The following is a 22,534-nucleotide window of genomic DNA, read 5'->3' as shown; positions in this document are numbered from 1 at the left end:
TACTACTAATTAATAGTACTAAAATGAATTGCTATTATAGTATTAAGCATACAGTTGTTGTAAAGGCAGAACAAGGTAGATGATAAGGGAAAAGGGGGGCCGTTTAGTTCCCAAAATTTTACTACAGTAACCGTCACATCGAATCTTTCGACACATGCATGAAGCATTAAATATAGTTGAAAAAATAACTAATTATACAGTCTGACTGATTTTCACGAGATGAATCTAACGACGTTAATTAATCCATGATTGGACATTAATTGGCAAATAACAACGAAAGTACTACAGTATCAAAACCCAAACTTTTTCGGGAACTAAACGGGACCTGAAGGGAAGGAATCGGCGGCCCATCCAATCTATGATTAGTGGGCCCCCGGCCTGTTGACATGTCTTCACTCACCTTCTCCCTCCATTATATATGTTGACAAAATGAATTAACAACAATTTTTTTGCGAATCATGAATTAACAACAATTGCATCAACTCTATTGTCTTCTATGTATATTTGTATGCCCATAACCCATCCATCCATCCATCCATCATGATACATGATGTACTCTTCTGAGTTTGCAAGCCAAGACATGAGCACGATTTGCTGGTGCGTTTCCTGATCTAGCTGCTACTAATGAGTGGAATTGCAAAGATGATGTAAAATAAACCAGAGCAGGACCAGAAGAGTCAGCAGTGTTGTGTGGTGTGGTAAAGAGAGAGAAGCAACAACCAAGCAAGGAGAAGCCCACTACCACTACTCTAATCAGCAGCAGCAGCAGCAGCAGCAAAGCGAATAGAAGGCGGCAGGACAAGCGCAGCGCACCCACCCCCACCCAATATTTCCTTTCTTCTTCCTCCCACCACCACCACCACCACCACCACCATCGTCTTCCCTTTCCCCCACGCCCCCAATCCCCTTCCGCGTCTCAGCTCTTCTGGAAGGAACAGGAATAACCGGATAAGGCCTGGGGCGGGCGCGAGCGCGGCTATGATCTCCTCTTCTCCTTCGCCGCCGTCGTCCTCGTCTGCCGCGGCAGCAAGCCGCTCCGGTAGCAGTAAGCCGCCACCGCAGCAGCAGGCCAGCAAGTGGCGCAGCGGCACGCAGCACAAGATCTACGGGCGCCGCCTGCTGGACGCGCTCCGCGCCACGGGCGGCGGCCAGCCGCGCGCCGTCAAGGCCGCGGCCGACTCGGCGCTGGCGCTCACGGCGCGCGGCCAGACGCGCTGGAGCCGCGCAATCCTGCTGGCCGGCGCCGCCTGCAGCCGCCGCCGCGTGCTGGTGAAGGCGGGCGGCAAGATCCGGCGGCGCCACCGCCGGCCGCAGCATGCCAGGAGCAAAGCCGCCGCTTTTGCAGGGGCGGCGGCCGATTCGAAGGAGGGCGGCAAGGTGCAGGAGCGGCTCCGCGTGCTGGGCCGCCTCGTCCCGGGATGCCGGAAGCTCCCCGCGCCGGAGCTGCTCGAGGAGGCGGTCGACTACGTGGCGGCGCTGCAGATGCAGGTCAACACCATGCGCGCGCTCGCCGACGCGCTGGCGGCGGCGCAGCTCTCCGACGCGGAGAGGTGAGGAGGATTGATTGGCCTGGCAGCCTGGCATGGCCCCCATGACATGATTGATTGATCACCAACCGACCTGCAGCCAGCTGATCGGGATTGGGAGGAGGGCGATTGCATTACTCTATGGAGTACTAGTAATCATTGCGTTCCGTTGCTTTGATTGGGAACGAACGATTAAATGATGGTGGGATTGTCATGAACTAATGGTCCATGCATGTATGCTCATGATTTGTAAATTCCTTTCCTTGCTTGTTGACACTTCTCTTGTTACTGATGTGTTGGATGATCCAGCTACTGGGGTAGTTCTTCTTCGTGCAAGTGAATGCTGCTCTTCGTCTTGTATTGTTTCTGCTCTGTTCATCTGCTGTGCTGTGGAGTACCTACCTACCATCTGCTGTCGTGTTACGTACCATCTGTATGTTTGGGAATAGATTGTTCTCTTGTGCTGCTGCTGCTGCCTCTCTCTCTCTCTCTCTCTCTCTCTCTCTCAGACATTCAGATTAGATGATGAATTTTCGTACATGTACTACCGTATAATCTTTGCATTTTAAGGACTTCAACGTGGCCTCATCTGAATCTCTGTCTGACTCTGCCCTGTCCTGCTGTCTGCCAACTAATGAATGGAACGGAATGGATCTGTCCTGACACCATATAATCAGTAGAGCACAGTGCAGAGTCACCGAAAGTTGGCAAAATGGGCGACCCGACACTACATTTCACTCACACTATTCGGCCCGACACCACTACACTATTAGACACTATTGCCTAATGATAAGAGTTGTGATTAAGAGGACTTCCTAGAGATTTCTTCCACAAATTTCATATCATGTTCTGGAACACATACAGAGTGAGGCTAGATTATATTCCCTGTGCTTACCAAAAGCGCGCAACAATATACACAAAATTTTCGAAAATGCAGTGTGGGCATTATTGTAAGATAAGCAATTCAACTGCACATGACTACCTCAATAAGAAATAGCTAATCGCCTATCATATTTTTACAAAAGGTTCTAAAAAGAGCATAGGCAGAATGAAATAGTACATAAGGTAAACATTCAACCAAAAATCTGATCCGCATATCATTGTCAAGTCTGTAAAATATAACATCCAAACATACAGCATTTGATGCACAGAGATCTATGAATCTATCTACTACACTCATTCAACATTATAGGGCCTGTGAGGCAAGGACCATTACTTAGAATGACACATAATAAACACCTATCATCAAGAACCTGATTAGATAAGAATATTTTCAGGTTTTTTTTAGGTCAGTTATAAGAGAAACAACCTGAAGGAGAGTGATATATGTTTATACCTCAAATTGAAGTCATACTTATCGTAAGAAGGTCCGGATTTTGGCATCAAATCCTAGGTCAAAGAGTTGATCCCAGGACTCCCAGACCTGATGCTTTGTCAGCACACCTAATACCAGCTCTTGCCGTCCAACACCCCAAAACCAAGTTGTCGAGCAACTGCAAAAAGTAGCTAATGAGGAATTGTTGTAAAATCGATAAATAGAGAGAAACCAACTAACAACCTGTTTGAAAGGGTTAAAGTTGAGTACTAAACTATAGCACCTATTAGCACTCGTATCTTTGCTAAAGTTTATAAGTCTTGGTTAAACTTAGCCCACCCTATTAGGCTGGTTCCAACAGTGGGTCTGCAGCCCCAGCCCGCAGCCACAGCCACATCAGCGCCACGTCAGCTCTCGCCAGCCCACTCGACCCCAGCGCTCCATCAGTGAGCCTGCAGCCTCAGCCCACAGCCACGTCAGCGCCACGTCAGCTTTTCCATTCCAGACTTAACCATTTCAGAACGCGTTCTTTTATAATTTAAATGGACACAATAACCTCATTTTATTAAATTTAAAAATTCGGAAATTACATAAAAATTCGAAATAAAAATTACACGACAATTTAAAATAAAGGAAATTACATAAGAATAAAAAAATTACATAAATCTAATGATGATTTTTGTTCCAAACATGCTCAATCAAATCCCTCTGAAGCTGTGAATATACTTGCCCTGATGTCATCGCGGCCTCTCTCTGAAGGCGAATTGCTAGACTCGGCGGTGCGTTGTAGTGGATCGCTGGTCCGACGAAAGAAGTGACAGTCTCATAGTTTTCGTCAAACGATCCGCCTCGCTCGTCATCGATGATCATGTTGTGCAAAATAATGCAAGCCCGCCGTCTTGAGGATGAAGCTTCCATCTGTGCCTTCAGCGCGGTGATCGTATCCTCAACGACGGCGAAGAGAGCATCGCCTAGCCCGTCGCTTGAACTCGAAGAAGACATGGCGTGGGTGAGGAAGTGAGTGAAATGGGGAGTGAGAGGTGTGGAATGAGCTCCAACCAGCCCTCTCTATTTATAGATGAGTTGGGGACGAAATTTGTGATTTTTTGGAATTTTTTTCGAATTTTTTGGAGTTCAAACGGTCAAAAACGGCTAATTACAACGGCTAGCTGACGTGGCAGCCGTTGGCCAATCACATAGCGCCATGTGGCAGCCGACCGGACGCCGGGTCGGTACCGACCGGCCGGGTCGGTACCGACCGGCCGGTACCGACCGCGCGCGGCTCCAACGCCGGTCGGTACCGACCGCCCGGCCGGTCGGTAGCGCTACCGCCCCGCGCTCTCGGTTTCCGCGCTTACCGACCGGCGCGGGTCGGTAGCCGGGTCGGTACCGACCGGCGGGGGTCGGTACCGACCCCCGTTGGAACCAGCCTTAGCTCTCATGTTTGGAGCACTTTCACGATCAAACACTTGGATCTAGACCGGACCTAACTCACACGGAACCACAACAGCCTTCAACTATCTGGCACATTTAATCGCGTGGGCCGTGAAAATTTCCCCGAATACAGCAGCTCAGGACTTACACAAGAATCACATCGGATCAAAGAAGTTCTAATAGGAAGACACAAAGATTTCTCTAACTCTTCCTCTTCTTCTTGGCAGAATACTAAAGTATTACTAGTACCTCCGTTTCAAATTGTAGTTCGTTTGACTTTTTTATCTTAAATTTGATCATTCGTCTTATTCTAAAAATTTATGCAAACATTGTCAAATTTAAGTCATTGTTGAAGATCTTGCATTGATAAAACAACCCACAACAAAAGAAGTGATGTTTTGCACAGATTTTTGAATAAAACGAGTAGTTAAATTTGGGATTGAAAAAGTCAAACGACCTGGAGTATAATTTGAAACGGAGGGAGTAGCCTCAGCATATAGTAGGCAAAATCCCACACAGGTGTATACAGAAGAATTACAGGAGTATACTGTTTACAGGGCTGCTTTACTGATCCTTTCTAAGGGGAAATGTCATCAGTCATTCATTCACAGCTGGCGCTGGGCTCGGCAAGAAATAGCCCAACAGGAACTTTCTCTCTTCACAACAAAAGCCCATCTCACGAGGCCCATCGCCGGTTGGTCACTGAGCCAGGTCTCCGAGCAGTTCAGGTCAGCAGCAGAGCGCGTGCGCGTGTCCGTCCGCGGACTTCCCCGCGCGGCGCGGCGAGGGAAGAAGGGAAGCCAAGGCAACTCCTGATCTCGTCTCTCCTTCCTTCCCCGGCCTCCCTCCCTCCCTCCCGGCTGATCCGTCCAGCCCAAACACCACCAAGGAAGGAAGCAACATGGCGGCGGCGGCGGCCCCGCCCCAGCACCAGCAGGCCTGGTGGCCGGGGCGGATGGGGGCGGCGTTCGGGCCCTCCTTCCTCTGCCTCGTATGCCTCATATACTTCATCCAGGTCCGTAAATTTATCCTTTGGATCTCAATCTCATCGCATCCCTCAGGACCCTACTTGGGAGGAGTGCATAGATCAGGCACGCCGAAATGCCAGAAAATTCTGCTCATTCGTATTTGACACCACCACCACCACCACCACTGGCCATGCTCTGCGATTGGTCAGATCAAACCTGTACCATGCCTGGTTACCTGCAACCTCGAGTTCCTCCTTTCAGTCAATCAATCAAATTCTTATCAACAGCCTGATCTTTCTGTAAATTTACACATGTGTGCTGTTCTCTGTTTTCTTCCCCAACATCAATCATTCCGCTAAATCCAATTCTACTGTTCCTTCGAACATTCTAGGGTTTCAGGTCTTTTGTATGGACGGCTGTCTCCTACCAGATGAAGGACATGATGAAGCTATCGCCCTCCACATCGCAGTTTTTGGTCTCCCTTGCATATTTCCCTTGGAGCATTAAACCTATATATGGGTAATGTTATGTTCCGTTGCCTTGTGCAACTTTTTTCGCTTTTCCTCCTCTACTACTGTTACCAGTCAAACTTACCTGAGATTATGTTTTTTTTTGCCACAAATTGATAGTACGCTCTATATATGCCTTTTCTGCAGTGATGCCTGCTTCTTGATACTATTTTCTAGTTACTCAAAAAACAAGAACTATGCCTTGATGCATGCATAACCACATCCATTCTGCTTCTCTTTAAAATCTAAATCCTCCTACCTTTTACCTAACTGGCTAACTATATACCAATTGTTTTCTGCAGGATCTTGTCAGACTGCATTCCGATTAAGCAGAGGAAGCGTATACCCTATTTGATCATTTCTAGCTGTCTTTCTCTACTTCCGTGGCTTATCCTTGGGCTATCACAGACTTTAAGGACCTCAGCCGATATGCTTACTGCTTTGCTCATAGTACAGAACCTGGGATCTGCCATGGCAGATGTTGTTATAGATGCAATGGTTGCGGAAGCAGTTCGATCAGCAGGGTAAGTTTGTATGTGTATCCTGTGTCCCCATTTGGCATGCTGCTATGCCCTGAAAAAAAAAATTACATGCTGCCATAGAGTATTGTGACCCAAAAACTCACTACTTTTATTTCCAGGCCAGAGTTTGCTGGTGATCTACAATCATTATCTTGGTCGTCAATGGCTGTAGGTGGGATTTTGGGGAACTTATTGGGAGGATATGCATTATCCAATCTCCCATTCCATGCCATATATGTTGTTTTCTCAGCCCTCCCATTCTTTCAACTCGTTTCCTGCATGTTTGTTGAGGATTCTCCAAAAGGATACCAGAGTGCCATTGATGAGCATAAGTATGTAGACAGTCAAAGTGCTGTTACTGCCTTTTCTGGAAAAGGGTCTAGTGAAACACTTGGATATGAGGGCACTAGAAGGCGAAAGGGGACTCGTAAAATTAATAAAAGGAGACCAATGTCAAAGCAGGCTGAGGCTAATGAGAAACACAATGTCTCTAACAATTCATCGCCACCTTTGTCTCTGAGATCAGCCTTCTTCAGTTTGTGTACAGCTTTTAAGCAGCCAACCATTCTGCGGTAACCAAGGACTCTTGCTACATTATCTCCAATGTATACCCCTAACTTTGATCGAAGTTACTAATCGGTAATTTTGTTCTTTTAATCCAGACCTATGGCGTGGTTTTTCTTTTCAAATGTTACAATTCCAAATATTTCGACAGTCATGTTCTATTATCAAACAGAGGAGCTACATTTGGAGGCATCTTTTATAGGGACTGCACGTGTGATTGGATGGTTCAGTCTGATTTTTGGCACATATACCTACAACCGCTATTTTAAGCGCAAGAAGCTCAGGAATATTCTTGTGTAAGTTATTTGTTGAATTTATTTCTTTGTCTGAATGTTACCTCTAAGTCATCATTTCCATATGGGTAATGGAACTAAGTAGCTTTACTGTTAGCTCACTTGTTTTTTCTTGATATGACTGTAAGTCCATTTTTGACAAAATATGGTTAATGTACTTGATTAGGTCGTTGCCTCTTCTGTTCTTAGAGCAAAATTTCAACATCTCAATCCACCACCTTTTTCTCTCCATATTTGCAAATGCACCTTAAACTGAATGCATGCTGGATTAACCCCCTGAAACCCTACTCTTTTTTTCGTCCAATGTGTTGTGCTTCTATAAGCCATTACTGGTCATATTTTGGTCAGTATTGTGGCCCAATTTCGCCAGTTTTTGTAAACACAAAGGTTTTATAGTTTTAACTACTCCTGTTCCTAGACACAACTTTTAGAAATCATTGGCCAGAACAAAAATGTAGAAACATCTATTTGTGGCTGCTAAGTGTTAACATTTAACATTTGATTTTAAGTTTTCCAGGTTTGCTCATGCCGGTCTTGCCATAACAAGCCTACTGGACATTGCTTTGGTGTCACGGTTGCATGTTCCATACAGAATCGGTGATAAGTACATGGTGCTCTGGGGTTCTGCTTTGGCTGATGCAATCAATCAGTTCAAGTATGCCCCTAGTTATCCTTTCTTTTAGTTGTGAAACTAACTAGCACTATGGCACTTGATCTCGAACCATGTGCTAGTTTCTGACAAGAATGTTTTACCATTTGGCAGGATGATGCCATTCCTGATCTTGTCGGGGCAGCTTTGCCCACCTGGAATTGAGGGCACTCTATTTGCTCTCTTCATGTCCATCAACAACCTTGGTTCAACGCTAGGTTCATTCCTGGGGGCTGCTCTGGCGTCGGCTTTGAATATCTCGACGGCACAGTTTGACAATCTTGCTCTGGGTTTGGGTGTACAGCTGATTGGTACTCTCTTACCAATTGGGTTCCTGTTTCTGATTCCAAAGGAAGTTACAGGACTAACATCATAGGTTGAGGGGTGCGGGCCTAATCATACCTATTTTATTTCCCCAGAAGGTAATGGTCTGTGCCCGAATTCCTGACTCACTTACAGCTCTGTACCAGTCTACCAGAGTGAGAGGAGCATATTCATCATATCAAGGAAATTAAAATATAGTTGAAGCTAGACAGTTTTGTTGAAAGATTTATACGGCTCTGTACCAGGATTAGAGGAAAGAAGAGTGCAATAGATGATTAGGCATACTGAAGTTGATATTACTTTACATATGTAGAAATTAGAAAACGTGGCAGCAAGAACAGGCAGACATGATCTCGAGTGATGTTACTGACGAATAAATCTGAAAATATTAGCTGCATTGTGTAACGCCTGTTCCGAAGCTGTTTGTGCATAAACTCTAAACCATTTGTTTGCCATTAGCCTATGATCACTATATCTATTGTGATAAATCTTATTGCTGCTTGTACTCCAAAGGAAAGGAAGAAATGCCCCTCACCCAATTCCATTCCATTGGTTGTGGAAACCGTTTCAAAAGCGCTGATGCTTCAAACCACCAATTGGACGTGACATTTGGCTGCTTGGTCATTCCATTGCAATATCTATCCAACAAGTGAATGAGTTACCCATCTTGTTAGGAATTCAGAATACAACAAACATACACCCTTCCTCATACAGCCAATTCTGATTTAACCTCTAGTATATAAACAATTAATGTTTCAGCCGTTACAAAAGCCTCAAACTTTTCTTGTTTTGCCGTGAGGAGAAACTATAGTTGGCTGATGAAGACCGTCTTGGTTCATATTCAAAGCCATCTTTTTGCTTTTGCAATGCTAAAGCAGCAGCATAGTTGTATAATAAATTTATGTCCAAGTGAATCCAACGACACTGCCCAAGTGCTGAACTGAGAATTGGGCATCTGAGCAGTCTAATTGATCCTGCAAAGTATTGAACAAAATGGAAGGAATACATATCGATATGCTATTGTTTATACAGGAAGCAAACACACTTCCAAATTCAGACCTTAATTCCCGTTGTTTATTCAGTGTGCTGTTCCCTGTAACCAAATGGTAAAAAATAACTAAACAAAACAAGATATGACCACAAAGATAGCAGACATGAGCAAAATAAAGCACGAACTCTACACGTGCTGTGGACACCGTTGCTTGGTTGAACCTACCAGCAGTCTGAACAACTAGGTAAATTGGCGCGCTAACGCTGCGCCTGGAGGTTGTGCGCATATATGGTCGTGTGGCCTGTTTAGGCTCGTTGATTGTATTGCCAAAGGTATAAAGAAATGATGCGTTGGGGCTCTGATGTGTTATTTGCATGTTGCTGTCTGGATTAGGTCCATATTGCGTGACTTTGTAAATGTGAGGGAATAAAGGAAGGAGCCCATGTGTAGTTGGTGCATGCCTTTATGAGTCCTGCTCGATGGACAAGTTGCAGCACTGTTTGGCTCAGTTGTGGACAGCTTTGGTTCAGGGACTGCCTGGTGGCACTGTAATATCGTTGCCACCTATGCTTACTCTGGCAGGCAAAAAGGCCACGGGGCTTTATATACTGCGCGAGAGGAAGCAGTGCTGGTGTTAAGAGGGCTGCTGAATGGGATCCGGGTCTGCGCTGTGCGAAGAAGGGTCATCAGGTGTGTTGGTAGCTGTTGTGATTGCGTACATTGTGGTGTTTATTTCAATTTTTTATTGTCGATTTTTATACAGGGTTGCGCATTTAAAGATTTGGATGTTGGTTCGAGTAGTGGTGGCAATGGAGTATTCTCCTGCTGTGTTCATCAATGCTTCACCAGAGGCTTGCTCTGCTTTTGATTTTTTTGCTTTTACTGGTGCTTTGCAATCGGAGGTGTTCATTGGAGGACAGGGTTCTGATGATGAATTGTTGAGTGATGTCTTTGTTGGGGGGTAAGTCTATGTATATATGTTGTTGCGCACTTTTGCTTATTGATGGCTACCGTGTATTTTTTAATTCTGTGACGAATTAAGTAGTTGATGTCTTCATGTGATCTGTTGGTAGTAATGCAGGGAGTATTTTTTTCTTATCTTTGTGTTTATTAGGTTGCACGCCCAGTTGTTATATCAAAGCAGCTTGTCGGTACCCCAGGACTGGGGTACCCTCTCTTGCTGTGTCTAGGCAAGAGCCTCGTAGTTACCCTTAACTACGCCCTGACGGCCGAGCAGCCGGACCTCTGAGGTCCGAAGCCCTACTCCCCCGGCAAACGGCCCCGGACCCGCTTCCCGCTTGAGGAGGGTCCGGTGACGCCACATGTCCCGGAGGAGGTAGCCCTCAGCCAAAATAGCTGGGGGCCCCGGACCTCCCAGGGAGTTCCGGACCCCCGCCGGGTCCCGGACCCCCATATACTATCCGGACCCCTCAGCAGGGAGGAACCGACACCCCGCCTGGGGCAGGTCCGGAGCCACCACGTGTTCCGTATGTTGTTGTTGTTGGAATGGTTGTTGTTGTGTCGGTATGTTTTTCTCTGAATTACATGAGTATGTCAGGAACATAATGTGTGGCGTGCGAAAACATTAGTGTGGCAGTGCTTGAAGCGGTATTTGAGCTATGGAAAGAAAATATTGTGTGCGTGACAAAATTGTGTAGATATATGTGGCATATAAAATATTTGTCACATGTTAATTGTGTAGTTTGGAATAGAGGGCTAAATTTTTTTTGGAGGACACTAATTTAGAGATGCAATAATATACTGTACAGCGGCCGGCAAGCAGAGGTAGCGCTGATTAATATACTTATACCAGTTGTTTGGAAGACATGATATAGATGTTCTACAACTGGATAAAAATGTTTTGTACAAAAGAGCAGACTTTTTTCGTCACTGGATGGCGAGGTTGATCGATGTTAGGGAGCACGGTGCTAAACTGGCTAGGTTTACATAGTAACCACGATTTACTGTTTAATACATAAGGAAGTGACTTCAGGCAGTTATTACTATTTAATACATAAGGAAGTGACTTCATGCAGTTATATAGTGATGCGGCTAGAAAGCCATCATCATACTACTTAATATACATGAGATAGGGTTATGCAGATCATGGTGGAACGACAGGCAGTTCCATGTGGTGGCATAGTTTTCCCAAGTCGATTGGCAAAATAGCAGGTCTCTGAAGTGACTTCACGGAGTTATCTAGTGCTGCGGCTAGGAAGGCATCATCATACTACTTAATATACATGGAATAGGGCTAAACAGGTCATGGTGGGACGACAGGCAGTTCCATGTGGTGCCATAGTTCTCCCAGGTCGATTAGCAAAATAGCAGGTCTCCATCTACTGCGTGCTTATCCTGTATTGAAGCAATGAGTTCAATTTCGTGATCAGATTGTGAGAGCGTATATCAATTGATTTGTTGGTCTGTAGAAATTACCTAATCTTGTTCATCTGTATCAGTGAGATTTAGTCGCCTTTTGGTATTTTTTTTGGCTGCTGTATGGTTATCCCTGCAACAAAGAGAAAGGCAAAGTGTCATATACATTACTGAATATAAAAAAATCGATGAGATACTGATTTGAAGTGAATTGTAAATTATAAATTGCAGTACAAAATATCATTCACTGGTTTGAATTGTGGTACAGTTTCTATTTAGATAAATATAGAGTGATTAACATACTCTGGGTCATTTTCTTTGAGGCTTCCAGACGCCTCATCAGTTGAACGCTTGGTCTTTTTGGTCTTTGGGTCATGAACCTGCACAAGTAATTAGTATAAATGTTTTAGTACATAATTAAATGCTGATTAATTTTGTGTGTAATATGGTAGGCATGTTGCTATGATGTATACCTGAGCTGTAGGTAGGTCCACAAATGAGGCTGGAGTTGATGCCAGTTTGGTTTGAACTGATTCAGGAGTCTAGGATTACATGGACACAATTAGTGCATACATATTCTGAAATATAATTATGAACAGGAAAAAAAGTTTCTGGTATGGAGTTGTACTTTTGTTGTTGCAGCGATTTGAAGTTCAGGATTTGCTTCGGCAGATACATTTATATCAGTTAATGCCAAGCTGGTCTCCTAGCATCATTTTTAAATCATTAAGTAACGTGTTGGTTCAATTTTGTAACGAAACCAGGTGGTGTTTATGTGCCATATAGATACCTTGTTACATTCAGGTGGTGTGGATCCAGAGCCACTTGCTGCAGTGATGGCTATAGATTTTTCAGTAGAGTGAATTCCTTGACTCTCAGTTCCTGACTGTTGAGAACATTGTCCTGTAATTGCTGAGTAAGAACAGTCAGGTAAATAGAGTACTTGGTAGTTCATGTTACTATACTCAACCAGGTTGATGGAAAAGATTTAGATTATGTGACATACGGGAATGCAATAGAGGTAGTGTAGGTGCAGAGATGGTACCAACACCTACAATGGCATCAACTTGATAGGTGATGTTGACCTGCTGCAGTGACATTGAGGAAACACTTACACGGAGGTCATATTTCTTTTCATAAAGAGTAGTGATTTTTCTAGGGAGGAACATTCCGACGCCTTGATTAGTAGCAATGAGAGTATCAACTGGAGTGCCAATTATTTCCTGTGCTGTGGACCCAAAGAACACAAGTTGGATAGTTCTCTCACTTTGCTGCTCTGCTGGTGGGTTAGGGTCAGTGGCAATAATAGAAAGACGATACCTACACGATATATGGAGGTATGTTAAGCGTATGGCATTATGATATACAAAGCAATAATGTAATGAAGGAATATAATTTTTTGTGCTAATATAAATGCAGGAAAGGCTACATGATAAAATAGGCCATATCTTTATGGGCATGTGTAATAACAATACAGTACCTAGGCCCTCCTATTGTTCCAAAACACTTAGGACCAGTACACTTATATTTGTCTCCATGGGGCTGCAGTGTTTTGTTGCACTCGTCACAAGCATAGTACCACCATGACTGATTAGGAACCACATGTTTGATTTTTGCAGTGATAATGTACCTGTTGCTCTATGTGAGAGAAGAGGAATAGTTGTGTGAATTTTTAAAGGGATGTGTGCATTCTGTAAGTATGAAATTGGAATAATGCACTGTTAGATAAGAAGTGCCATACATATATAATATGGGGATTTGTAAATAGTGAAAGCTGTGTCATTGTTATTCTCTCTGGTTCCATTTGTGCTGCAGTTGGGCCAAACCATGTAGGTGGGAGAAGCTGACCAGCGCAACTGCAGGTATACCATGCATTTAATTATAATGCATTTAAGATGTTGCATCTCTACTTTTGTTATTTAGTGCTGATTTTGTGATAGAGTCTATAATAAGTACCTATCTTGTAGAGCAGCAGCCTCTGGTAACTCTGGATTGGCATACCATTTGCATAGTGTGGATCCTTGAAGTGTCAGTTTTTCTGAAAACGGAAATGAATGGCAGTGTATGAAAGGGATGGTGGAACATGCAAAGAGGATGATGGAATGTAGTAGGTACTTGGTAAAAGGGTAGAAAATGTATACCTTCAAATATGCGGCATGTCATGCCAACAAAAAGAAAGGCAACTGGAGCACGGCTGGCCATTTCCATGTAACGGTCTGCGTCGAAGCTCTGTGCATGTTGATTCCATAGAGAAACAACCGTCGTCTCTCTATAGGAGAGCAGGAGAAACAATCATGAAATAAAATATATAAAATTCACAAACTCAATGCAATGCAGAGGAATAGTTTTTTTTTACCTGCCATCAGTAAGGTATACATTTCGTAGATGCTTAGTTCCTCCTTTAGTTTGTTGTAGCTTGACATGTGAACATCCAGTGAAAAGTCCAATGTCATCTGTATGGAAGAATATGCGTGGTTATAATGCAAGAGAATAATAAAAACAATAGACTCGCTGAGGATTGAATGATGTTCTAATTAGTGCTAGGAAATGAATACTTTTGGAATGAGAGAATGAGTGTCATTACCTGAACAGTAATTTGTAATGCCTACTCTGGTTCGAAGCACATCATATGTTGTCAGTGCACATGCATATTTTGGGAAGGTGTCTTGGACATTTTTTACCTCATGCACTTTAGTATGAGCAGTGAACCTCATCATGTATGGATGGTCAACAGGACAATATGTGGTGCGGGCATTGCAAACTTGAAAGTATCTGATGTAGTAAACAAAGTCTTCCTTTAGTTGTGGTTTAAATAAGGGTACCCAATTCTCTGGAATTTGACCCTCCATTGCTTTTCCCTATATGCAAAAAGAATTGTTGCAGACTAATGGGAGAACAGCAAACTGAAAGAAGCATTATTAGGAATGTATAAATACCTCTTCATCAAGAAGTATCAGATCAAGGCTCAGAATCTTTGGGGGATCATCGTTGCTTACATACTCTGAAAATCTGACAACTCGTGTCCTTACAGTCCAATGTTGTGATTCAGAAGTGTCATCTTTGAGCAATGAATACTCCATCCTGCCTTGCAAGGAAAAGTGCATAACAATTATTTTTTGGAATAAAAATTCTGCGCAATAAAAATATAGAAGAAACTAAATTTAATAAATAGTAGTAGCAACAACTCCATTGAAAATAATGAAATGAAATAGAAGCTCCATGCAAAATGACGAAATGCAATAGTAGGAGAGCAAACAATGTCATGTGCAAATAAAGTGAATAAGGATTTTGTAAGAGTTCCGGCACTGCGACTAAATCTTTGTTGCACAAACAAATAATAGCAGAGAAGATAAAAAAGAAGCAAAGAGTAGGCCTAAGAATAATTACCCGAACTGTTGAAGCAACAAATATGAGAAAAGAGAAACGGTGAAGGCAATGTTTAGCTAAAATAGTAACAGGTGAAGGCAATGTTTAGCTAAAATAGTAACATATACAGTAGGCAACAATGAAGGAAGCTGTACATATATTTAGGTAACGCCTAATCAAAACAGATGGCAGTGCATCTGGATGACCTTTTAACAATACCACTAAGATGCAACACATAAAAGAAAAATAAAGCATGTACAATAAAGATCTGCCAAATCTGATCAAGTAATGGCCTGGATAGCGCAACCACTAAACATGTTCTAAAACCTCATGGTACACAATATTTCTTGTTGTGTTAGTTGGTTCACCATCATCATCTTCAATGAGTAGTTTGAGACCACTATTTGAGTTTACCCTTGACACAGCCACATACAACTGCCCATGAGTGAACACTGGTTCACGAAGGTACACACCAACTTTTCCTAGTGTCTGGCCTTGGCATTTGTTTATCGTCATTGCATAGCAAACTCTTATTGGGAACTGCCTGCGTTGTAAAGTGAAAGGCCATTTTGGGCTTGTACCATTCAGAACAATTCTAGGTATGCAAACTGTCTCTCCAACATGATTTCTAGTTATGATTGTACCTTCCAGTAACCGGTCACCTAATCTCTCAATCAGCAATCTAGTGCCATTGCAGAGTCCAATTGATTGGTTTATATTTCTTAGAAGGACAACAGGAACACCTATTTTGAGATCAAGACAATGCTGTGGAAAATTATTAAGAGTTATGGAGTTTAGGAACTCGGGGGGGTATAGCATTTGAAAATCTGAAGGCTGCTCAGATGAATTGGCAATGGTATCAAAACTCAGGTATTCACGGGTACAACCGGCCACCTTGTTTAGCATGAAACTATTTATCTCATCAACAATAGCATTGACAGGACATACTATGGATCGCTGGGCAAGATAGGGAATCGATGCATAGAAGAGGTCGAAATCATCATATATAGTTTCAGTAATGGCTGGTATTTTAGGACCATTCGGTGAGAGCACCAAATTTTGTGGTATCTGTATCCAATCATTTTGCAGCTGGTTATTCTTAACTACCATCGGTACTCGGCCCTCACCGATCTCAAGAACCCATTTTGCAAACTTTTCCATTTCAATCTTGTCTTGTGGAGAAAGAGATGGATTACTTAGTCTCATATTTATAGAGAGTCGCATAACCTTAACATGTCTCCATAAATATGACCCTAGTAAAGATGCCTTCATCGTTTCAGTACGGTCACCACCTTGAATAATAGGCAAAACTTGTCTAAAATCTCCACCAAGCAACATTGGTTTACCACCAAATGGCAATGAAGCATTTCTAGTGTCCTCAACAGCCAGAATATCACGAAGTGAGCGATCCAGGGCCTCAAAACAGTGTTTATGACTCATAGGAGCCTCGTCCCATATAATCAAAGAAGTCCTAGCGATGAGACCAGCAATGTTAGTTCCCCTTCCAATTCCACAAAGGCTATTCTCATGAATATCAAGTGGTATTTTAAACCTCGAATGGGCTGTACGACCTCCAGGAAGGAGAAGAAAGGCAACACCACATGAAGCAACTGCTAAAACAATATGATCATGTGATCTCAGAGTTGCTAAAATAGCATTCCATAAAAAGGTCTTGCTAGTACCTCCATGTCCAGAAACAAAATAAACAAATGATTCATGTCTGGAAATAGCCTCAGTAACGGAGTCATATATGAACCTCTGATCAGAATTCAAGGAAGCGACTATTTTTACTGAATCAGCAAGTAATGCAGCCTTATCATAGCACATCTCCTCCATAATAAGTCTATTGGTACTGGCATCCACAGAATTCATTCCGGAAATAGGTAGATCATAGGATGATATGGAGAGCCCATTGTTACTGAACATATCACTCAGTTCTTTCATGAGACCAGACTGCAGCACGGAATCAGGAATTATATACGATGGATTCTGGAGTGCAACGCGAAGGCGGTAACCAATGTCATCAGCCGTATATTTCCAATACTTATCAAATAAAGCTCTGACATTACCGACATCGCAGTACACTAAAACAGTCATAAATAAATTTCTCAGTTGATATGCAGTTGCCCAAATAATGGCCTCATCGAATAAAAAGGCCCATTCAGTGTCATCTCCAATGAGGCCTCGAGCCTGACATGCCTCTCGGAAAGTAGAATAGACAATTCCTTCATGGGTGCGTACCTCCTCATAGCTTCTGGCACCACGAACTACCATCAACAACATTCTAAGGTAAAACGTTTCACCAGTGCTAATGTGCACGAACCTGAGCCTTCCTAATTTAGTGCCCCTCTTGCGAACTTTCCATGTCTTACTATCCGAATCCCAGGTATATCTAGTTGGAAACTGACAGTAAGTAAGATCATGCCCAGCTGAGGAAATCTGGTTTGCAGTGAACCATTCAGTTAACATGCTCTTTTCTGATTCAGGATCATCAATCACCTCTTGTAGGTCTGCATTTTCATCAAGAGTGACAAAGTTCATTCCTGGAAGATGCACAAAGAGTCTTTCAACAGAAGGAAAATTTCCATGTATTTCAAATCCAAAAAGTCTCCAAGTTGCTTCACAGCAAGATAAATATCTAGATCTGATATATTCTGCAATTTCATCTACACCACCATCACCAGGCTCTTGCTGAACAGATGCAATGTGTCCATGATTAGATTGCACAGCTGAACTGGATTGCTTTGTCTGAAATCCCACTCTGGCACAATCGAAGCCCTTGTTTACATACTTGAAAAGGTACTTGATAAGATACGTTTTATTGCAGGACTCAACATTGATATGTGCTTGATACTTCTTCAGCGCTGTAAGATTGTGGGGCACAACCCATCTATTATCCAGTTGGACATTGTTTTTCCATACTTGAATGCCATTATCTCTGCGCCGATATAAAGGATATCCATCCGAATCAAAGCTCGTTTCTGAACGAAAGAGCTTTGGATAATTCTTGGAGCACTTGCCATTTTTCATACATGGACTTTTTGGATTGGTGACACCACATGGGCCATGAATCATGAATTCTTGGACCAAAGAAAATCCCAATGGATCCACCTTTGGATCAGGAAGCTCAGCAGAAATATACTTATCAACTTCGGAAGCAGACAGTTCACTACCTGTCTCAACTTGCCACACAAGGATATGTGAATGTGGTAGGCCGCGTTTTTGAAACTCATTTGTATGTGCAACTGCAAACACAACACAAATTAAATAGAATCAGAATACACGAAGAGCTGAAACACCCATAATCTAAAAAATAATCGGCAATAAAAATTGCTGTATAAGAACAGACCTGCACGAACAGGTCCAAAAATATGTCCTTCCTTTATATCAGTAAGGTACTCCTGCAGCTTCATATGGAAAACTCGAACTACCATGTCTGCTCGGTCACAAGGTTTTTGACCTGCCTCAAATCTAAGTGCCTCTGTAATCTCAGGCCACTTGGAATTGCATGTAAAAGTAGTGAACTTGTCTGGTGGACCATACACACAACAAATAGCCATGCAATCATGAAAATTCTGCTGCATATATCTCTTACTCCCAATATGACTGGCAGGCAACATCTTCTTAATCCCAACATCTCTTCCTGTTGATGCTCCATGACCAATTGCATCGGATATACCTTGGTAGGTCTCACATCGAAGTAAATCTTGATTGAAAAAATAAAAAGCTAATTTATTGGCCTCAACACAGGAATAACAGTTAACCTCATATTGTTGTGCTAGTCTTCCACAACAAAGAGCAGGATTAGGCTCTCCTCTACGGTAATGCATATAGTATGCATAGTACTCTAGCATAGACACCTTATCTCGGCCAGTAGGGTGGCCATCTATCTGTTTCAGCATTATCCCAGGGTGAAAACCAGGATCGCCATGTGGGAAAAGTAATGGATATTGCAATGACATTAATGCCGGATGAATTGGAGAGATTTGCTTAAGCTCAGATGTATGGGCCTCAACAATAACATCAAAGGATGAGACATTAGGTGATAAACCACCTATAAGCAAGGCAGCCAACTCAGGAACTACAGGTAAAGAATACCTATCACCATGACCATCTATAGTGCCAGCCAGTCTGATGGCAATATCTGGTGCAACAGGTGACAGAAGCCTATCACGTGCCATTCTAAATTTATGGACCAAAGGATTATTCTCATTTAGCATTTGGATGAGTGCACCAACAATCTATGCATCTGGCTGGTCAAAACTTTCAGCAGAGAAAATATTAAGCCTATTCTGAATTTCATTGGCCGTGTCATAAATATATAGCTGCGCATATTCCGGACAATTGCCAGGAGCAGGGAGCAGTGACCCAATGCGGTGATGAACAACACCATTGATACGGAAAACATAAGGACCATCTCCAGTATTGATAGATTTGTCAACATGAACACCCAAGGAGCAAAAGGCAAACAATGAATTGTACTGCCTAATAAGTCGCATGAAAGAATTGGACCGTGGACCTCCATTAAAACTCACTAACTCTTGAAGAGGTGAAGGGAAAGCTCTATTCTTAGGTAGAGACACCCTACCCCCACGACAACATCCATTATAACAAATTTTGTGACGGTTACTTTGATTCTGTATTCTCTCATGATACCAGAAAACAGCAAGACAATATTGGCACACATAGTCAGGACCACCATAAAAAGACCGTCCGGGATATCTAGCTGCAGGAACAGTAAGAGATGCGACAGTGCAAATAAAATACAGAACAATAGACCTACAGTACCTAAACATATAGACTCATCCAAGAGCGTACCTTTCAACATATCAATATACTCCTTAGGAAATGAAAATACAGGCTCAACAAAGGGAGCACGGTAAATGCGATCTACAACCAACAGTAACCAAAAAAATGCAGGCATCAAATAGAGAGAAACAAATAGAGCAGGCACGCAATGAGGAAATACACAGACCTTGCCTCGCTGCCGCTTTGACTCTATTACAACACATTCTTTTAGCACGATTCTCGTTTGAATCAACACGTGCCACCATTGGACAGTAATGGTCCCCTATACCAACAATATATGACCATAGACAGACTCAATAATGAAGTGACATTCTATATGGCTGACAATATAGAATGCACATAAAAGAGAAGGTACTAACTGACGATGATGCCCATGAAGGAACAGCCGAGGAGGCTGCACCTAATAGAACATGAATGCAAATAAGAACAACCATCTGTGTCAACAAAGGTCTAGATAAAGCACAGATGAGCAAACGAATAATTGCACACACCGAGCAAAAAGATGAACACGAAGCAACCGAGCACAAAATGAATGGCACCGAACCAAAATGTTCCTCAATGAACCACAAACCTGCACCTAAAAATGCAGCTGGCTGGCCTTCCATAAGGCCATGACAACTTGCTGGAGAACTACGATGCACATGATGAACAAACAAACCAGATTGGACTGATTGCAGGTGAGCATGCCTTTTTTGGCCTTTTAGAAGGCATCGAAATAGGCTGCAAGACAACAAAGAAACTGACAGAGAGGTAGAAACACTGACAAAAGAAATAAAACTAAAGCAATTTAGGAAGAGAGGACCATAGCCAAAATGGGCATCAACGACACATAAAAACCCCTCAGTGTAGAGCAACAATAGTGTAGACTAATTTGTGAGCCTACCCACAGTGAAAGGACAGCACATCCAAAAAATTTACCAAGCTGACAGCTACTGCAGGCTACAAATGAGCCCAACAATAATGGAATGACAAATCAATCCACATCATCCAACATAACAAAGTATTGACACCCACAGAGGACACATCGCACTCTGACACTGACAACACAAGCAAGGCCAAACACAAAGTAGAAGAAACCGAACTGCATAGAATAAACACAGGGCACATAAATATAACGGGACAATGCAGATAGAATGTACATGCACGACCACAACTAATATAATAACGGTATAATGCAGATAGAATCTACATGCATGGAGCACAACTAACATAAACGAAAAAATTCCCTTGAGAGCATGTAGGCAAAAGGACATATCAGACATAAACAAAGAAACAAAGAAGATTCATGGCTCAGCACAGGTATAGCAGAATAAATAATGCAACTAAACAACAAACAGTAATAATCTGAAATCACTAATCTCACCTAGAGTAAACACCAAGAGGGAGGCCGAAGGCCCCCGGACCACGAAGACCACAACACAAATGATCCCAATGGAACCTGGATAGAAAGAAATGAAAATATGGCATGTGCCTATCACCCTAAAAAAAATCCAAGAGAAGAAATCGAATGTGGGAACACTGCTAACAAAATTAAGAAATAAAAGCAGAGCAACCAAACAAAGCAAATGCGAAAAAACAGAAGGAGAAGAAATGAAGAAAAGGAACGCAATAGTAAAGAATAGAGAAGGGAAAATAAAGTCAGCTGGCACCGTAACCAGCGGAGCAATCGAAGGAAAAGCAGGGCGAATGGCCGGGAAAAGACGAGGAAATCTGAATCTACAAAAGGGAAAAGAAGATGAGCAAGAACCCTACCAGCGGAGCAGCCAAAGAAAATGCACGGCGAACAACCGAGAAAAGACGGGGAAATCTGAATCCTCACCAAAAGTAACGAAAAAAAACAACAGGCACACGAGCCTGGCGCTTACCGAAGAAGAAAAGGAACCAGTGCTTTCCGTAGGAAAGGCACTGCAGCCGGCGGCTGAGTCAAAAGAAAGCGAGGCACAGGTGGAAGCTGAGGGCGACGCCAGCAAGGGACGTCACAGGAGCGAGATGGCGTCCAAACCACACAGACCCCAACCAGGCGGCGATGGAGCAGGCTGAACCAAAGAAGGCCAAATTAATGAGCACACACGGGCAACGGAAGGAGCAGCCCACGAAATACAACCGTCCCAAAGAGGACCACGCCACAGGAATATAGGGACAACCATATAAACTCCTGCGGGCCCTACCAGGGAAAAAAAATCAAGGACAGGCGGAGACACATGGACACACGGAATTGACGGGATAACGCTTAGGCCTCCGGAAGCCCCGCTTTAGTTCAGCTATATAGATTTACTTACTAGAAGCATGCATGTCAATTCCTACCTCGGCGCCCAAAACTGCAGCAAAAGTGTACGGTATGCTTCGTCTTTCAGCTTGGTCAGATTGGATATTACTATATTAGCCTGGGGATTAAGTTGGCTAGTTTGTTACTTCATTGATCTGGCTTTTAGAGCAACTCCAGCAGGGCCTCTATTTAGGTGACTAAACCCATATTTTAGTTATTTTGCTCAAATTTCCATCTCCAGCAGGGCCTCTATTTGGGTGACTAAAATGAGAGAGTGACTAAATTTTCTCTCCCACCCCCTCAATTTGGTCACCCTCTACTTAGACTACCAAAAGTAAGACCCCACTATTTTTTAGTCTATTTAGTTGGTGCTGCTGGAGTAGAGACTACGTTTCGAGCGACTAAACTTGGAAAGTGGGTGACTAAAATGAGTTTTAGTCACTCAAATTTAGTCACTCCACTGGAGTTGCTCTTAGTGCTGGCTCTATAAGTTGAGTTTGTTAAGCAAAAGTTAATTCGATTCCCCTAAAATTAGTTGCTCAAAGCCTCTGTTGGCGGAGTGCAGAAAAACTGCAGTTCAAAGGAAGGTTGTTTCTCAAATTTCGATGTTCAACATCAAATCA

The 22,534-nt window shown here is 43.0% G+C and overlaps 4 protein-coding genes across 5 annotated transcripts; 2 read left to right on the top strand and 2 right to left on the bottom strand.

Moving 5' to 3' along the window:
* Positions 1–530: 530 nt before the first annotated feature.
* LOC120649987 (transcription factor bHLH150-like) lies at positions 531–1,993 on the top strand. The gene has a single exon (XM_039926940.1). The coding sequence runs from the start codon at positions 979–981 to the stop codon at positions 1,552–1,554; it is 576 nt and encodes a 191-aa protein (XP_039782874.1). The 5' UTR covers positions 531–978; the 3' UTR covers positions 1,555–1,993.
* Positions 1,994–5,022: 3,029 nt separating this feature from the next.
* LOC120649986 (probable folate-biopterin transporter 4) lies at positions 5,023–8,579 on the top strand. Its single transcript, XM_039926939.1, has 7 exons — positions 5,023–5,290; positions 5,635–5,762; positions 6,055–6,276; positions 6,393–6,845; positions 6,936–7,133; positions 7,648–7,785; positions 7,894–8,579. The coding sequence occupies exons 1-7, from the start codon at positions 5,177–5,179 to the stop codon at positions 8,153–8,155; spliced, it is 1,515 nt and encodes a 504-aa protein (XP_039782873.1). The 5' UTR covers positions 5,023–5,176; the 3' UTR covers positions 8,156–8,579.
* Positions 8,580–10,997: 2,418 nt separating this feature from the next.
* Positions 10,998–21,499, bottom strand: LOC120649985 (replication protein A 70 kDa DNA-binding subunit D-like). The gene is made up of 16 exons (XM_039926938.1): positions 21,398–21,499; positions 21,009–21,083; positions 14,407–14,551; positions 14,055–14,328; positions 13,827–13,923; positions 13,612–13,739; positions 13,427–13,508; positions 13,212–13,326; positions 12,951–13,108; positions 12,477–12,790; positions 12,261–12,382; positions 12,099–12,176; positions 11,944–12,012; positions 11,774–11,850; positions 11,531–11,603; positions 10,998–11,449 (listed from the first exon to the last, which is right to left on the bottom strand). The coding sequence occupies exons 3-15, from the start codon at positions 14,548–14,550 to the stop codon at positions 11,531–11,533; spliced, it is 1,731 nt and encodes a 576-aa protein (XP_039782872.1). The 5' UTR covers position 14,551; positions 21,009–21,083; positions 21,398–21,499; the 3' UTR covers positions 10,998–11,449.
* Positions 14,562–20,997, bottom strand: LOC120649982. Of its 2 annotated transcripts, XM_039926935.1 has the most exons (4): positions 20,005–20,997; positions 19,812–19,907; positions 18,186–19,726; positions 14,562–18,081 (listed from the first exon to the last, which is right to left on the bottom strand). In XM_039926935.1, the coding sequence occupies exons 3-4, from the start codon at positions 19,054–19,056 to the stop codon at positions 15,146–15,148; spliced, it is 3,807 nt and encodes a 1,268-aa protein (XP_039782869.1). In that variant the 5' UTR covers positions 19,057–19,726; positions 19,812–19,907; positions 20,005–20,997; the 3' UTR covers positions 14,562–15,145. The 2 variants fall into 2 exon arrangements, with proteins under 2 accessions (XP_039782869.1, XP_039782868.1); XM_039926934.1 differs by having other exon boundaries at positions 18,186–20,997.
* Positions 21,500–22,534: the final 1,035 nt, after the last annotated feature.

This window comes from Panicum virgatum, chromosome 9K (assembly GCF_016808335.1).
Source record: "Panicum virgatum strain AP13 chromosome 9K, P.virgatum_v5, whole genome shotgun sequence".
NCBI lineage: Eukaryota > Viridiplantae > Streptophyta > Magnoliopsida > Poales > Poaceae > Panicum > Panicum virgatum.
This window is presented reverse-complemented; position numbering and strand designations above follow the sequence as displayed.

Bases quoted from the DNA above. Each gene is read 5' to 3' on its own strand.
- LOC120649987 (XM_039926940.1), top strand. From the start codon at position 979: ATGATCTCCTCTTCTCCTTCGCCGCCGTCGTCCTCGTCTGCCGCGGCA.
- LOC120649986 (XM_039926939.1), top strand. From the start codon at position 5,177: ATGGCGGCGGCGGCGGCCCCGCCCCAGCACCAGCAGGCCTGGTGGCCG. The intron at 5,291-5,634 runs GTCCGTAAATTT...CGAACATTCTAG, and splicing joins GCCTCATATACTTCATCCAG to GGTTTCAGGTCTTTTGTATG. The intron at 7,134-7,647 runs GTAAGTTATTTG...TAAGTTTTCCAG, and splicing joins AAGCTCAGGAATATTCTTGT to GTTTGCTCATGCCGGTCTTG.
- LOC120649985 (XM_039926938.1), bottom strand. From the start codon at position 14,550: ATGGAGTATTCATTGCTCAAAGATGACACTTCTGAATCACAACATTGG. The intron at 13,327-13,426 runs GTACTTATTATA...GTATACCTGCAG, and splicing joins GCTGCTGCTCTACAAGATAG to TTGCGCTGGTCAGCTTCTCC. The intron at 11,604-11,773 runs GTATGTTAATCA...TCTTTGTTGCAG, and splicing joins CTCAAAGAAAATGACCCAGA to GGATAACCATACAGCAGCCA.
- LOC120649982 (XM_039926934.1), bottom strand. From the start codon at position 19,056: ATGCTAAATGAGAATAATCCTTTGGTCCATAAATTTAGAATGGCACGT. The intron at 18,082-18,185 runs GTCTGTTCTTAT...TTGTGTTTGCAG, and splicing joins TTTTGGACCTGTTCGTGCAG to TTGCACATACAAATGAGTTT.